The sequence below is a fragment of the Rhincodon typus genome, chromosome 5 (assembly GCF_021869965.1).
Source record: "Rhincodon typus isolate 14 chromosome 5, sRhiTyp1.1, whole genome shotgun sequence".
NCBI lineage: Eukaryota > Metazoa > Chordata > Chondrichthyes > Orectolobiformes > Rhincodontidae > Rhincodon > Rhincodon typus.
This window is the reverse complement of record NC_063336.1, coordinates 39,216,847-39,234,563: the sequence shown is the minus strand read 5'-3', so window position 1 is coordinate 39,234,563 and position 17,717 is coordinate 39,216,847. Positions and strand designations below refer to the sequence as shown.

General features: G+C 38.9%; 1 protein-coding gene across 1 annotated transcript in view; it reads right to left on the bottom strand.

Annotated features, from left to right (window-relative positions):
- The window catches only part of pex7 (peroxisomal biogenesis factor 7), a 78,053-nt gene that overhangs the window by 46,969 nt on the left and 13,367 nt on the right, over positions 1 to 17,717 (bottom strand). The window contains exon 5 of the mRNA XM_048597295.1: positions 15,598 to 15,706. Within this exon, the coding sequence (XP_048453252.1) occupies positions 15,598 to 15,706 (109 nt within the window). The remainder of the gene's footprint in view (positions 1 to 15,597; positions 15,707 to 17,717) is intronic.

Sequence of the window (17,717 nt, the reverse complement as noted above, 5' to 3'; positions counted from 1 at the left end):
GTGTGGAAACAGGCCCTTCGGCCCAACAAGTCCACACCGACCCTCAGAGCATCCCACCCAGACCCATCCCCCTATAACCCACATAATCTACACATCCCTGACCACTATGGGCAATTTAGCATGGCCAATCCACCTACCTTGCACATCTTTGAACTGAGGGACGAAACCGGAGCACCCAGAGGAAACCCACACAGACACGGGGAAAATGTGCAAACTCCAATCAGACTGTCGCCCGAGGCTGGAATCGAACCCGGGTCCCTGGTGCTGTGAAGCGGCAGTGCTAACCACTGAGCCACCGTGCCACCCCATGGAAAGGGAAACAAAGTATGAATCTCTGCATCAGACGGCAATCGAGGTGGGTCATTAAATATTTTTATTATAGGTGAATAGAATCTTGTTAGACAAGGGAATTAAAGCTTATCAGGGATGGAAATGTGTAATTCCAAACACAGACATATCAACCTTATTGAATGGCAGAGCTTGAGGGACCAAATGGTCTATTTCTGTTCCTATTTTGTATGCTTGTATGTTCATATTTCGTACATTTTCCAAAATAAAACTAAAAGTTACTATTGATGATAACTGTAGACAAATGCTGACTCAAATTATACGGTATTCCTTTCTCCACAGTATGAATTCAGGGGTTAACCTAAGATGGATTCATGCTCTCCATTAAAATAGCAAACAGAGGAAAGTCACCCAAGAGATGAGAAATTACCTGCTTTTATTAACAATGTTAATTTCCAACTTATTGTTGTTTTGAATCTTTACATCATATTCAAAATAAAACACACTGCAAGATTTAAAAAAAGTAAAATGCACACAAATGACATTTTCAGGAATGGTTTGCTAATTCTGCGCAATGTGGTGAGCCCAATGACCAGGTCCTGTTGGGGATTTGTGCTATATTTTTATTCATGAATAAGGGGGAATAGAGCGGGTCAGTGGAGCTGATGCAGAAGTTCAGCTGTATTCTCAAGAAATGGCAGAACTGGCTCAAGGGGCTGTATGGTTTAAGCCTGCTCCTTTTTTTCCATCTGCATCAGTGCCAGCAAGGTTTCTCCATTGCTCTGTTGAATTTTGTAATATATCTAATGAAAGTCTCTTCCAACTGGACGCCTCAACAACTAGGAATAGTCTGTTTCTATCTATTTTGTTCAACTCAATCAATTCATAATTTCCTGTTTTCTAATGAATTGATCTCCTATTTTGTTTTAAATTTTTAATTTTCGTATTTCTAAAAGATCAATGGATCACCTTTAGAATCCAAATTTATATTAGACTAGAGGTGGTGTTCTTTCCAAACAGTGCAAGATATAAATATTTGCCCAGTTAATAATAGCCTAAATTAATATTTCAGTTAACACTTCCTAATAATACTCTATTTTTCACTCATTAGTTTATGTTATTATGTTGTCTTTGCATGGTCACAATATATATGATTTTATCACAACTTCAGAGAGAAATTGGCAAATCACATGAAAGTAAATCCAAGTGAATGGCACTTTCAGCCAAGCTCTCAAATCTAAATTATTCGTAAAGAATGATCCTGAATGATTCCCATCTCTAGGGTACAATCTGTTGATTGTGTCATCCCTCTCATCAGCCAAGATGTTCCAATCAGGGTCAGAACTAGGATTTAAAATGACACAGTTACCTAGAGATGTTTTCGTTGCAGGTGGTCCCTGAACAGGGTCCGCCTGTTATGAACATGCCTGTGAATTTACAAGTCCAGCAGTTGAGAAAATGTTCATAGCCCCTTTGCAGCAGTCAGTATGCCATGTTCTGTATTTAAATATCCAGCCACTTCAACAGCTTCAGTGAAAGGGTACAGAAGTAGGATATGCATGCAGCTTCAACGGCAAGTGGGTGAGGGAGTAGTATGCCAGGTGGACAGGGTCAGTAGTATCTCGGTTAGGTGGGATATCAGGTGGGTAGGGTATCAGGTTGGTGAAGGTAGCCCTTAGGCCAGGGATTGGAGGCTGTTGGATCCAGCAACAAGGGTCATGCCAACGCTGTGGAGGGTCAGAGGGTGCTGGGGCCATCAGACCAGCAGAGGGTGGGGTGGGTGTCAGAATGCCTGGTACAGTGGGCACTCAATACCTGGGAGGTATGGGATCCTGTATGAAAGGATTGGGGCTGTTGAGGTTTGCTGGAGGGTACGTGTCAGGGATCCAGGTTTTTATTGGAGGGATAGTAGGTTTCAATTGGTCAAGGAAGGTGTAGTTGGGAGGGTCAGTTGAGAGTTGGGGATTGGGGGAGGAGCATCAGTTTAATAATCAACCAGGAGTTAAGAGAGGTTTTTAACATTCTAGCTTTTCCTAGGTAACTGTTCCACCTCAGACAGTCAAAACCGTCCAAATTCTCCAATTTTAATGGACTCTTCATAGGGTTCCAGATGCACTGGAATCACCGATTAGAAAATCCATTTTCTTGGGCAACTCCCAGAAATAAGCTGCATTGGTGATTCTGCAGGCTCCTGGCATGCAACTGCAGTCTACAGCACTCCAACACCTCTGTGGCCATCAGAATATCTGGGTCGTCAAGATTTTAACGTTTGACCTCTCCTCCTACCTTTATGCTTCAGAAGCAGAGACTCAGCAAGTGTGTCGTGAGCTTTCCGGTTTTAGAAATACTTATTTATATCAGAATATAAAATGTACGCTACTGAACACAGGCTTGGGGTGTGTTGCACCTTTTCCTTGCTCTTATTGATAAGATGAGTGATAATAAATATTCTGGAAAACAGCTTTTAAGAACAGTTTCTAATGGCAATGAATACAATGTATGCTTACAACAGAACAGTTACAGTGCAGAAAAAGGCTATCAGTTCATCGTACCTGTACCTGCTGAAGTTGGCCACCCATTAATACCCTCTTTGCAGCTCCTTGCAGGTTACAGTGCTTCAGGTGCAGTCAGTTGCCTTTTAAATGAGTTCAGGGTTTCCACCACAACCAGAGCAGTAAATTCCAGACACCCACGACTCTCTGGGAAAAAGTATTTTTCCATATGTCCCCTCCAATCCTTCTACCAATCATCTTAAACCTGTACTTCCTGGTAATTGATCTCTCCATTAGGGGAAGCAGGTCTTTCCTGTCCACTCTATCCAAATCCTTCATTATTTTGTATCCCAAATCCTTCATTATTTTGTATGCCTCAATTAAGTCACTCCTCAGCCTCCTCTGTTCTAAGGAAAATAAGCCCAGCCAATCCAATCTTTGCCATACCTGCAATTTTCAAGCCATGGTAATATTCTTGAAAATCTCTTCTGTACTATCTATACAACAATTACGTTATTCCAATAATGCGGTGGCCAGAAGTGTACACAATACTCAAGCAGTTGTGACCAAACCAGCATCTTGCATAGTACCAGCATGCGTACAATGAAGGGAAGAATCTCATGTGCCTTCTTTACCACCTTATTTACCCATCCTGTCACCTTCAGAGACCTGTGGATATGCAAGATCTCTCACTGCCTCTACCCCCACTTCATTTTTATCACGTGCTCTTTGTTTTGTTCGTCCATTCCAAATGCATAACGTCATATTTTATTGCTTTTCCACCTAAACAAATAAACCAGTGATATTTTCCTGCAGTCAAACTATCTCATCACCATTGACTACCTGGCTAGTTTTTGAATTGTCTGCAAATTTCCCCATTACACCTCATAATTTAAGTCTAAATCAATAATATATACTACAAACAGCAAGGCGCTGTGGTCTACATTACCCAATGTTTGCTGACACTGAGCCAGATTCGGCTCCAACTCACCGCATGTTTCCCTGTATTCCGTGGGCATTTTTTTTCTTAACAGTCTGCAATGTGGAAACTTGTCAAATGCTTCATTAAAATCAATTCAGATAACATCTACTGCACTATCCTCATGAATCCTCCTTGATATGATCCTCCCTTAGGAAAAACATGCTGACTATATCTGAATAACCTATGCTTCTTTGAGTATTAATCAAATTTCTCAATGTTAACTCCAATAATTTGCCCACCCCTGACACCCTTTTTGAATAATGGTACAATGTATACGGGCCTGCAATCCTCTGCTACCTCACCCGTATCAAGTGAGGATGCAAAAAATGATCATCTACTATCTCTTGCTGGCTTCCTTTAGGATACAATGCAAGCAGCCCTGGTGATTTATCCATCTTCAAGGAGGTCAGTACCTGTAATATTTACATTATGCATATTTAAATTTCACCATTTCAGCTGGCATGTTGGGATTTGAATCCATGTCAGGACATGAAGCCTCAGTACTATTAGAGAAGTGACATTACCCCTACACCGTCTCACATTATGTTTGCTAAAAGACGTGCACTTCTTATTAAAGCCACTTGATGGGAGCTTTAATAGAGGGAAAATGTGGATGAGGGATCAAATGTAATATTGCCAAGTTTGCTGACATCACAATGTTAAGTAGGATTGTGAGTAGTGAACAGGATTTAAAGAGGCTCAGGACAATTTAAACAAGTAAACGTTTTAGACAAGTGAGTGAGCAAATATTTGACATATGTATTACTTCATGGATTCAGTGTGAAGTTGTACAATTTGGTGGGAAAAATAGAGTGGCAGAGTATTATTTAAGCAATTACAGATTAGAAAATATTGATGTACAAAGGGGCCTGTGTGTCCTTGTACACTAGTCACTGAAGGTAAGGATGAAGGTGTAGCAAGCAGTTGGGGGGGCAATTAGTGTTTTGGCCTTCATTTCACAAGGGTTTGAGTACAGTAATAAGGAAGTTTTACTGCAGCTGTACAGGGCCTTAGCGAGCCCATACCTGCAGTACTGTGTGCCATTTTAGTCTCCTTACTGAAGGAAAGACATTCATGCATAGAGGGAGTGTTGCAAAGATTTATCGGACTAATTCCTGGAATTGAAGGTTTGTTGTACGAGGACGGATTGGATTGCTTGGGCCTGTATTCATTGGAATTTAAAAGAATGAGAGGGGATCTAGTTGAAACATGTTATGACAATGGATCAGATTCCAAAATACTACGAATGCTTTTAACCCTTAATTCCAAAATGTATTTTTTTAAGAAAGGACTGCTACAGAGACAAAATTAACTGCAGGCATAAATTCAGTGGTTGGTTGACAGAAATTCTGTATGGGACCAATTGGACGTATCACCTAAAGATGTTCAAAGAAACTTCAAACAGACTTTCTTGTGATTTCTTGTGACTATAAAGAAAGGGAGGGGTTGATGACCCTCTCCTCAACAGCAAACCATCCCCTGCAGATTACGTCCCAAACTGCAAACACGTTTCACACTTTTCCTATGAAGAATATGCAAGGGTTGATGTAAAAAAAAGACAGTGTGTGCTAGTGGGACTGAGAATTCTCATGTACACCATCCTGGGTTAGGATATTAATATGCTGAGAACCTTATAGTCTAAGCTATACAAAAAATGCTGGACATCACAGTGGGTCAGGCAGCATCCATGGAGAGAAAGCAAGCTAACGCTTCAAGTCTTGATGACTCTCATAGTCTAAGAACTATCCCTCAATAACCCCTATATTGCAAGCAAAGAGACTCACTCTGATTGCTAGAAGTCAGCTAAGCTAGGAAAAGGGAAAGGGGGGAGGGATGCAGAACAAGGGGTCATGGGCTCAGGATATGGACATGTCATTTTGGTGTGAGATGAGAAGAAATTCATCACTCAGAGTGGTGAAACAGAACTGCAGAATGCTCCCGGTTCATTAAATGAGCATTGTTACTTAATACCAATCTCTTGCTTTTTCCCCTATACCCTTGCACATTATTTTTATCCAAATATTCATCCAATACCCCCCTGAATGCCTCAAATGAACTTGCCTCCAACAACACCTCCAATGAAAACATTTTTCCTCACCTCACATTTGCTCCTTTTTGCAGATCACTTTAAAACTATGGACTTCTCCACCACAGTAAGCTGTGGAAGTCAAGTTTCAATATGTTTAAGAAAGAAATCAACAGATTTTTACAGGTTCCAAATGTCAAGGGATATTGGAAGAAAGCAGCAATAAGGCAGCGTTGAGATAGTGGACCTACATGATCATGTTGAATGGTGGAGCGGACTTGATGGGCCAAATCGCCTAATCCTGCTCCTGTTTTCCATGTTTCAGCACTCCATTCAGCTAACAACATATTTGGTTCCATGCCTGCAGGCAGATACAGTGCAAATACATCATACATTTCAGAACTGATGCCTGCCCTTCAAGTTCTGAAGGATATTCTTTACTTTCAACAGACGTCAGTTACATTTGTTGGATTTTGATTTGATTTATTGATGTCATGTGTACCGAACAGAAAAGTGTGAAAGAGGGTACAACTGGGGTGGGAGGAGTCTTTGATTATGTTGGCTGCTTTCCCAAGGCAGCAAAAATATAGATGGAGTCAATGGATGGAAGGCTAGTTTGCATGATGGACTGGGCTGAGTTCATGACTTTGTAGTTTCTTGCAGTCTTGGGAAGAGCAGATGCTATACCATTCTGTGATGCATCTAGATAGAATGCTTTCTATGGTGCATCTATAAAAGTTGGTAACAGTCTTTGTGGACATGTCAAATTTCCTTAGCCTCCTGAGGAAATAGAGGCATTGTTGTGCTTTCTTGATAGCTTAATAATGCCATAATTATCTGAACATGGGTTTAATGTTCACATTCAGCCCTCTGCAGAACAGCACTACTCCCAAATCTAAGAAGACTTAAAGATTATTGCCAGTGTGTCTGCAATTTCTACTCTCACTTACTTCAATATCCTTGCATGCATCTTATCAATCCCAGTGCCTGATCAACTTTATATACCAACAGCTTAACGACAATGCCATCCTTATCAACTGTAATCCATTCTAATGAATGAGTTACCCCCCTCTGCCACCATGGCGTGGGCAGCATTTGGGTCATAGTTAAAGACAGTGGCAAAATATTCATTCAACAACTCAGCTTCCCTCCATGTGTAAATCCAATCATGACTGAATAACACATACCCTACCATACCCAACTCACCCCTCTGACTGTGACTATATCCTTTGCTCCACTATACCTTACCACCACTGAGACCCTCAGCCATAAACATTCAACAACACTAACCATGGCCTGGATCCAAGCTCTCTGTGATGCAGCCTGTCCAACCATCACTGTAACTGATCCAGAACAGGACAGACTCGGGTTGCCACATCCAGTCTTCCATGTCATGCCAGTCAGTGCTTCTCCTCTCCCCACCAATTCTTCCTTCCTGTGCTGGTTTCACTCCACCTGGAGTGCTTGTACCACAACTCAATTATTACCATTGGTTTAAAACATTCTCAGTGGAAGGAGAAAGATGCAAGTAATTGCTCTAATGTTTAGGAATAAGTCAGTCTCATTGGTGCATACTTCTTATATACAGTTGGGTATTTGAGTGCATAGATTTGTCTACCAGGTAGAACTTATTTGGGAAGGGGGGCACTTAATTCTAATAATCTGGCCTTTTAATGGGATGTTTGCAAGTGGGCTTGCCATCTCTTAATGTCAGAGAACATAAATGCAAAATTTTAAACCTGATATCAGAATCTAAATTTTGGCTTTGTTCCCAGTTAAGTTCCCTTGTCCACCTTGTTTCTCATTGTCACTAGTATCAGAACACTCTGCTCAAGTGCCACTGCTGTGCCTTCCACAGGTCAATTAGAGATTAGACAGACATTTTTAAGAACCAAATTTATGTTTGACTCAAAGATATTCCTGCACTATCCAAAGGTCAGCCCAGAGCAAAGTTTCAGGCTAGAAGTTGAATGGGGCTTCTCTTCAAAGAAATAGGGACAAGTGAGACAGAGACGTTTATTGTATTTTATGCCATTGTATTGTATTTTAAACTTTTCTTAATGGATCTTTCTGAAACTATTGGCAAATTCCCTTTTGAAACACAAAGACTACTCACATCATCCACTGTGTGCGCGTATTTCCCTTCTACTCCCTTAACTGTAATTGAACATTTGAGACAAAATGTTCATGGCGAGCCCGGATATACATCTGATAACTGTAATAACTCATGAGTATGTGAGTTTGTAAACCTGTGCAATATATGTTCTCTCATGTAGTTTGCCAAGTTGGTTTAAAATGTAGCTTTATTCCTGATGGCTCTCTCACTAGTTTGTAGATTTTTTTTTAAAGAAGCCATTACTATATCAGCTCTTAGGAATGAACTTTGCAGAGCAAACATTAATCACATTCTATTGATTCAAAGTCCAAATTTAAATTCAGAGCTTGGGTTTATTGCTGTTAACCTGTTTATGTCACCATCAAGACAAAAAAAAACTCATCTCCCATTTGTGATGAAGTATTTATTAAGCTTATTTGGCAATGACTGAAAGCTGAAACTGAATCCCACAGTCAAAGTACTTTATCTAGTGTATGATGAAAAGCAGATGGGAGCGAAATGCATCGCCTACAGCAGGCTCTAAGTACCTGCAGGTCAGTGCTTACGTGCATCTAGCTTTAACACAATCCATTTTTAAAGGACAGTTCAACTACATATTTCTGAAAGATATTTTCTGTAGTACATCAGATATTTGGGGTTAGTTCAGTGGTCAGGGAAAAAAATAGAAAAAGTGTTAAATTTCACTATATCCATACCATTAAGACAGAAACCAATGCTCACTGCTTCTGCATATTTTACTTACTATCTTCTCTTTTCAACTAAGGCATCACAATTAACCATGATAACAAGCCCTTCACTACAATATTTGTGCTACAGCAGCCTCCATTATAAACTATGATCCATTAACCAGCCACTATTATATGTAGTTGTATAAAGTATTTAGCGTACAATATGCGAGATAGTAGGATTCATTCTTCATTTCTGAAGAAGGGTCCAGGCCCGAAATGTCAGCTTTCCTGCTCCTCTGATGCTGCTTGGCCTACTGTGTTCATCCAGCCCTACACCTTGTTATCCTAGCATACAATTTGAGCTTTGTTTAGAAAAAATTGCTAATTTAACCCATCCCTTGGGATTGAGAGTTACTTGTTTCCCCTCTGGTTTTGTAATGTTAAGTCTAACATGGATCTGCAGACTTTTCCACATGGGGTATTTGTTAACTGAATAGTTTGACTTATAGCTCTAGAACAGAACAGCGCATAGAATAGAACATCATAGAATAGAAATGGTTACCTTTAACTGGGAAGGGATTAAGTCAAATGCTTGTTTCTATTAGAAATTGTTTAATGGTATTTCAATGTAATTACGCTTTTAAATAAACTAAGTTTAAAAGTGATACCATCAATAGATACATTACCTTATTTTATATAAGTATGGCTCCTGAGGTTTCCTATGATGGATACTAAGTAGGTTTACATGGAGTGGATAAAAGCAAAGGGTGGTGTGCGGAAGGCATGGTTCAGCATGAGTTGGCACAGGGTCTATAAAGGGCTATGTAGATGATTGGGACTTAGGGGTAGATAGAAGAGCATGGGGTAGAATGGCTGTGACAGTATGTAGGATGTCTAAAGAACATGAAGTAGTGTCGGTTGGCTTGGATGGGGCATGCGAAGTGCATGGAGAGGTGAAGGGTGGGTGAGGGATGGAGGAATGTATCACTGTTTACTCTTTACTTTTAAATATTGGATACAGAGCCAATCTCCGAAGCTGACGTTCTGCTCAGACAATCTCTGCACCCGGTAGTCTCCTCTGTTCTTCTGGGGTCACCCACACACCCCAATTTCTAATCCAGCAGCCCCAGGTGGACAGCCATTTTTAAAAGGTAGGATCCCAGAGCTAAGATTGTACATCCAATCCTGGAGCGAACGTCCAAGCAATACACTTGGGATAATATTTTGTGCTGCTGCTGGTGCTGAGCCAGAAGGATGTGTGGCATGGCAGGAAAAGAGAATGTCAGGACCTAAAGCATTAGTACGTTTATAAAGATTGTGGGAATATTGAAGAAAATAACTGAGAAGAAACCAAAACGGCACGGTCCTCTGTTGCAAAGACAGGGGAAATGTAGGGAGGTGAGCGATGGACATGGGACTCCCAGGAAGAAGAGAACAGGAAGGCCGAAGTCCAGATAGAAATATGCATTGGCAAGAAACCTAAATGCAGGGGGCTGAACAAGAATGGGTCACTGACAGGTACAGATTGAGAGGAGTGATCAAAAGGATGTCTGGCAACCCCAAATAAAGTGGAAGAAGCCAAAAGAAAAGGAAAATGATGATCATATTGAGCTAGAGAATTTATAAGCAAAACATTACACAAACCAGGATCTCAAGGTTGGGCAGCAGATTAAGAGAAAATGGGCTCCGAGGGAGTTCCAATAGGAGGGTTGGGTCAGACTGAAGGTGGTGCTTTGGAAGCACTGGAAAAGTACGTTGCAGGTTTGTAAGGACTTAGAGGAGAGAACACCCTGGTGTTGAGTAAAGATGGAAAATTGTTCTAATTCGGTCTAATGGGAAGAGGGAGTCAGGAGAACAAATGCTAAACTAGCTTTAGTGGCTTTTGAACCTATTTGTATTTGCCAAGATCTTGCTTATCAACTTCATCTCCCAATTTGGTCCCTTTGTGTAGTCAGGCATCCCATCATTTTTCCCACGGTCAATCAGTTCCTGCATTTAAATTTCTGCCTTGAAATATTTTGTTCACTTAATTTATAATTATAGCATAATTCTTTGTAACAAACAAAAACTACTTTGTAAGTATTAATTGGCAGATTCTAAGCATTTGAAACAAAAAATTACTTTCAATTCTAAAAATGGATTTAAAAGCAAAACCAAGTTCCTGGAAGTGCTATTAATCTCAAACAAACGCAAATAGTTGGAAAAAATGTTAGCCATAAAATGGGACAAACATTGCAGGCATAATTCTGTATTGGAACAGGAAGATATTACAGATGATACATTTTAAGGAACAATAGAAAAGGGGCAGGGGTAAGAAACACAAATGCACAGGAACAAAGAGTTGTAAAGTGCTTAGGTAGAGATCATATGAAGATGAAAGAAATGGTCAAGAAAAATTTAAAAATAATAGTACAAATCAGAACCCAAAGTCATAAAAATTGAGAAAAATAAATGGTATATCCAAAATCCAGAGAATGTGAGAATAATTAAAGGCTCATAAAGGTAAAAATAAGATCATAAGAAAAAGGAACAGAAGTAGACCATTCAGCCCCTCAAACGTGGTCTGCCATTCTACAGAATCATGGCTGATCCGGCATTCCACACACCCACTTTCCTGCGTTTTCCCATAACCCTTGATTCACCAATTGACAAGAATCTAACTATCTCAGCTATAAATATACACTCTGCCTCTGCAGCCCTCTGTAGCACGGAGTTCCTAAGACTCTCAACCCTGCAACAGAAAATATCCCTCCTCATTGCAGTCTTAAATTGGCACTCCTTAATTCAAGACTATGCCCTTTCCTCCCAGACTCTCCCATGAGAGGAAACAATCCCCTGTGAAGCATTTACTCTGTCAAGCGCCTTAAGAATCCTATAAGTTTCAATGAGATCGCCTCTCATCGTTCTAAATTCCAGTGAGTAGAGTCCCAGCCTGTTTAGTTTTGCTCATAAGACAATACCTCCATACCAGGAATCATCCTAGTGAACCTTTTCTGAACTGCCTCCAGTGAAATTCTATCTTTTCTTAAACAAGGGGACCAAACTCGCTCACAGTACTTCAGACGTACAGTTGCAATAAGATTTCATCACTCTTTTACTCCAAGCCCCTTGAAATAAGGGCCGACATTCTACTGACCTTCCTGATTACCTGCTACCAGATTTCTGTGGTTTGTGCACAAGTACCCCCAAGTCTCTGTGTGCACCTATCTGCAGTTTTTTCTCTATTTGAATAGTACTTTGTTCTCTCTTCCAAAATGAACGACATCACATTTTCCCACATTATATTACATGCTGACTCAATGCCTCAGGATGAGTGTTGAAACCTTGGAAAGCAAAGCAGGTGCCAGTGGTCCAATTGTTTGATGGAACAGAAAGGACTCTTGAGACCTGAGTTCAAACTACAGCAGAGGAATCCCCATTTTGAGCAACAACATTCCTTCGGCCATACCTGGAGGCAGAACCTACTTTGCCAGCACTTTTGTCGGAGATAAACAACAAGCTGTAATTAATATCTTACGTTGTTAAAGTCAACCATATGAATTCTTGTTCTACAAGACAACACTGATTTTCACCAGAGGTCACCAAGGTCAGCATGAGAGTGATGAAAGATTAAAATGGCAAGACTCTCAGAATTGCATCTGCAGACAGCATGGAGGTATGGAACAAATCAAATCATCCAATTTGTATGTATAATATTTATGTGTGTTTGGCCTTCACACCCCAGAGAGGACCACATCTTGAGCATCAGGCCCAATGCACTAGGTTGACAGAAAAACAACTTAATTGCTGCCTCATGTAAACGAATGATTGGAACCCTGGACAATGCCATGTGAAGAAGCAAATGAGCAAATTTGACAACTACTGCACTTTCAAGGAAAAGTGCAGTAAATTAGAGTAGCTGTTGAAGCGTCTGGCAGAGTGCAACCGTGAACCACAAGGGTAAAGTCCCTTCGGAATGCTAAAGGTAGAGACCCATTTTATAGAAGGACAACATTCATTTCTTCTGCATTCTCAACACTTTCTGTTGTCTCTCCTCTTAAAATATTGTCTCCTGTACCAAAATTATGCAAAAGGTAAAAATTTGTATCACTGTGATAGACAAGAAGTTCAAATTGGTCTCTCAGTTCCATACTTCAATTCTCAAATTGTTCTCTCCTCTCCCAGTGTCACTATAAGTAATTTCCCACTGCATCAGTCCCTACATTTGACAGATAATTGTCTATTTCCAACAATAATCACATCACAAAACAAATACTCTGCTTACCTCATCTTTGTTACTTTTTTGAAACTTAACAACCTGCTTTCATTATTTGTATATTATTTGATCTTGTACATGTTTCTTATATTTCTATTTTACCACTTATGCTATTATCAGTTCTATCACAAGCAATCTTCAGTTCTCTACCTAATCTTTTTATAGTTCATTTTTCCTTTTTTTGTTTGCCTTTCCCATCCCATTATCTCACTGTGTGTCTTTATCAATAATGTCTTACAGTTCTGCTGAAAGTTATGCCTGCAACATTGGCATTTTCCCACTTTAGCCTGATTTTGCGTATTTCCAGCATTTTGATGAAGGTGGTAAAAGACAATTCAACAGATAAATTTAATCAGGTTGTAAAAAAAAATCATCTATTTTTATATAAAGGTTATTTGTTATTTTCACAATTTATTACAAAATGAAAAATCACACATGGAATTTTCCCAGTGCCTGAATGATGTGGGGAATGGCAATAAATCTGAGAAAATATGGCAAGAATGAAGAAATGAAATTCGGGACATTGAATAAAGCCTGCTTTTACCCTTAAAGTTTCAATAGCTAGATGAGAATGTCACTAGTAAGTGGTGAGGGCCCTATTTCATACATCTGCATCCCATCACTAGCTAATCTCACTTCATTTATATACAGAATGTTCTTCTCCCAGCTATTGACGAGAAACTAAACAGAGAAAATTCTTGAAGTCAACATCTGAAGCTGCAACTCATCAACCTCTTCTTTGGACCTTCATGTTGGCCACTATTACCCAAAATCCAATGACCTGCTCCATGGGCAACTCACATTCATTTATTTCCATTTGTGCTGTCATCTCATCCATCTTGTTACGAATGCTGCATGCATTGAGATAAAGAGCCTTAAGCTTGGACTCTACTATTATTATTTTGGTTCTAACTTCTCTGCTCTCTAATGCATATATTTTCTACCCCTTCCTATCACACTTTGGTTAACCTGCTCCTCTTCACTACCCCACCTCTGCTTTCACTTCTTTTTGATTTTTCAAACTTCCCTTCAACTGAACCTTCCTCCCACTAATTAGATTAAAGTTCAACACAATTCACCAGGACACTGATCTCAGTGTGGTTCCAATGAAGCTCATCCCGTGAAATAGCTCTCTCTCTTTTCCAGAACCAGTGTCTGTGCTGCATTAATTAGGATGTATTTCTCTGAAACCAACCTTTGAGCCACATACCTACCTCTCTAATCTTATTTACCCTGTGCCAATTTGCACATGGCTCAGGCAGTAATCTGTGGTCATTACCTTTGTGCTTTTTTTAATTTAAACCTGAGCTGTTCATAATCCCTCAGCAGAACCTCTTTCTTAGTCCTAGATATTTCATTGGTATCTATGTGACGTTCTGAGGGGTTGGGGAACTCATGGTTTGCAGAATCCTATGTTGCACAATTCAATGCAAAACATCAAATAGACCACTTTGTACAACTTAAGATGCCCTTCAAATCTATGAGCTTGGAAAACAAATATAGCATTCTTAACTTCAAATGCCTAAAGTTGCAACAGATATGTATTTAATAGAAGGTAATCAAGACAAATTCAAGACCAAATTAACATTAAGGAAATGTATTGCAACAAATGTTTTGTTCTTCAAAATCAATGCAGAAGAGAGCATCAAAGTTGCATGCTTTAAATTTCACCGCACATTGCACTCTACCTGTCATCTTGTTGCACACTCAGTAGCTATTCCTCTTCACCGCCTTGCTGTTTCCTCCTCTCAGCTTACATTCCAACCTAGCTTTGTAATGTCAGCAAACATAGATACATTACTCTTGTTCCAAGTCATTCGCATAAGTTGTAAATAACTGAAGCACCAGCACTGATCATTGAGATATTCCACTAGTTATAGTTGGCCAATTTTAGAATACCATTTGTGTAGCATCACTTCCTTTCTGTTAATCAATCTTCTATCCATGTTAATTCCATAGTAGCCCTACAGTATGGGAACAGGTCATTCAGCCCATCAAGTCCACACCAACCCTTGTTGAGAAGTGGTGATATTCTCCAACTTAAAAAGTCAAAGTTAATTAAACTGTGAATAAAAGTTTACCATTTTCAAGTTGCTATTCAAGTTAGTTTCTGTATAATTAAGCAAAAAAAAGCTATCTAATGTAAAACGTATTATACTCTGAACACTGTAGAGAACATGGATGAAATGAAGCATCAAAATTATTAAGAAATTATTCACCTCTAATCAAACTTAAATCTATAAGATATTCACAGGAGCTATCCTTGTGCCTATATCCAAAAGTGTACTGTGACAAAGTAGTCTTCCATATAGCATCCAAATATTTCAAAAAAGTAATCCAGTATCAAAACATGCAAATGGTTTCATCTGACCACAACCTCTTAAAATTGCATTTTAAAAAGTGCCATATAATTTACAAAGAATTCAGAGGTATAACAAACTCATCCAAACCTCAAGCAGATTTAAGGATTTCTTAGCAGTTTAATAAAATCTTTAAGTGTTCAAAGTTCCACTCCAATTATGCATCCCTGAACACTGTAATTTCATACTGCAGTGACAATATAATGCAACTCATAGAACAATGTTAACTGTACATTACAGGGAAACCATGTAACATATAATTGTCGAAAAGAAATTGCAAGTATAGCTTATCTGAAAATCTTACAAATGATTCAAAAAAAATCCTGGTGCAGTGTTAGGATCAAGAATCACTATTTATTTTGATTTGAAAATTATTTTAATATATCAACTTGGAAGAATAAAACATGTACCTGAAGCTGAGGCAAAGCAACCAGGGATATGTGGTGACCAGATTGTGCTGTAGATGACACTTGCATGGCCATGGAATGTAGATATTGAATTGTTAACCATTGGGTCCCACTATGAGAAACATAAGTATAGTACTGATTAATGTCTCTACAGATAAAGCCAATCTCATAATAAATGTAGTTGACACCTCAAATAAATACCTTCTGTCAAGCAACCTGTTGAGCTATTCACAAACCATGGCATCACAGTTTAAATTATAGGCCTCAATTTGATGCACTGAATCTGACAGCTGTTTCAATATCTTTTGAGAACAATGTGGAGTCATTGATTGGAAAGAGCCTTCCGATGCAAACAGCTTTATTAAAAATAAATCCATATGACTCCAAAATACTTACATTATTTGCTCAGATAGCAATTCAGTCATTAGCTAACAGTTTTGTGGAAACAAAATTCAAAAGATTTGTGATAAAGTTGTCACCACAACCCTAATAAGTTCCTCATCAGTAAAAGGTCTCTACTATTTGTTAAAGCTTCAATTTACAGGTAACTTAAACTCTGTGTCTATACCTAACATCCTCTACATTTGTTCTTAATTTTTCTTTCCCCTGATGAAATTAATTTATACCACATTCGCTTTTTTTCTTTAAAGTATTCCAAGCAATTAAGAAAATGTTTCTTAACATCACTTTGTCTAGTTCTCTTTTCATATTTTCCAATTATTTTCTGTTTCCTTACCGCCTTAATTTCAATTGCTCCTGAAAACTGGTGTATCAGGTGTACAATTTATTGTTTGACCACTGACCTCTGGTTCAGCAAGGGTGAAAAGAACTGGTATCCAAACTCAGAATTCACTTCCATGTAAATGTTAACTGACACAGTCTGTTCCCTGGCACTTTTGTAAATATGTTGCTGGAAAGTTTTTTTTTTAATTGAAAAATGTTAAATTTGAACAGGCTCTGAGATGGCTTCTTAAATGCAAAGGAGCCAAGGTAATGGTACTTGTGCATTTCCATTCATCTTTAATCTATTTTCTTTTCCTATCCCAGAGAGCATGCCAGATTGCCAAATGAGGTAGTCTGACTGTTGCACTGATGACTCCTGCTGGTCTGCAGGATGAAGGGTGCTGCTGTACCAGAAGAATTTCAGTCTTCTGCTCGATCCGCATAGGCTCAGAAATATCAAACAAATCAAATTCCTTCTTTAAAAGGCTCCATTATTGGCAATCCCAAGTAGATATTGGAATACTTGCCATGTGTAAAGAGTTCAGTGATGTTAAGATTTTATAGTTAGTTTTTATTCTGGCAAAAACCCAAAATGTTTCATCAGAACAAAAAGTGTCGACGAAAATGAAAGCCTGAGCCTTTAAGAAGGTGAAAAAAAGTATTTTTTTAAAAGTGTGTTATGACTAATCAAAGAATTGCAGTACTTTTTTTGTAGAATTTCCACTCCTTTACAGGAAAATAACAATTGTTCTAAATGCACGCTGCTTAAAAATCTTTCCATTTCTTTGCCAGTTTACTTAAACACAAAACTATGCACTGTATAAGTGACTGTCAGATACTCAGTGCTTGTTATGCATTGTATGCTTTCTTTCTGTCCTGCTTGGAAATATTACTTAATTGTTGACTTTGTGTCTGTAACAGTACAACAGTAAAGGAAACAACCAGAGCAATTCATTATCACACAGGATTAAAAACTCCTTTGTACAAGCTTTTACTGGTAATTTCAGAGAATTGTTTTGGGTGGTGAACTGGTTAAGATAAATACTGCAAATTTCATAAATAACTTCCCATTGTTTTTTGCATCAAAAGTGTCTGGGGATGAATATCAATCACATCCAAAATCTCAACACTCTGTCTTTGTAGTGTAAATGCCATGCAGGCCCAATTTGTAGTAGGAAAATAAGCAAAGGCTACATAACTGACATTTATTTTTGATAAGAGAACCTGGATCACAGAATTACAAATAAGGCAGGACACTGAAATGGGCCATTAGATCCAACCTGTTCACATTGGCATTTAACCTTTATACTACAAGTAGGCCCAATGCTATGTACCTTCCTTTTTCATATCTTTCTCTTTCCTTCAACCACCTGTCTAAATTGTTTTAAATGTTAACGTGC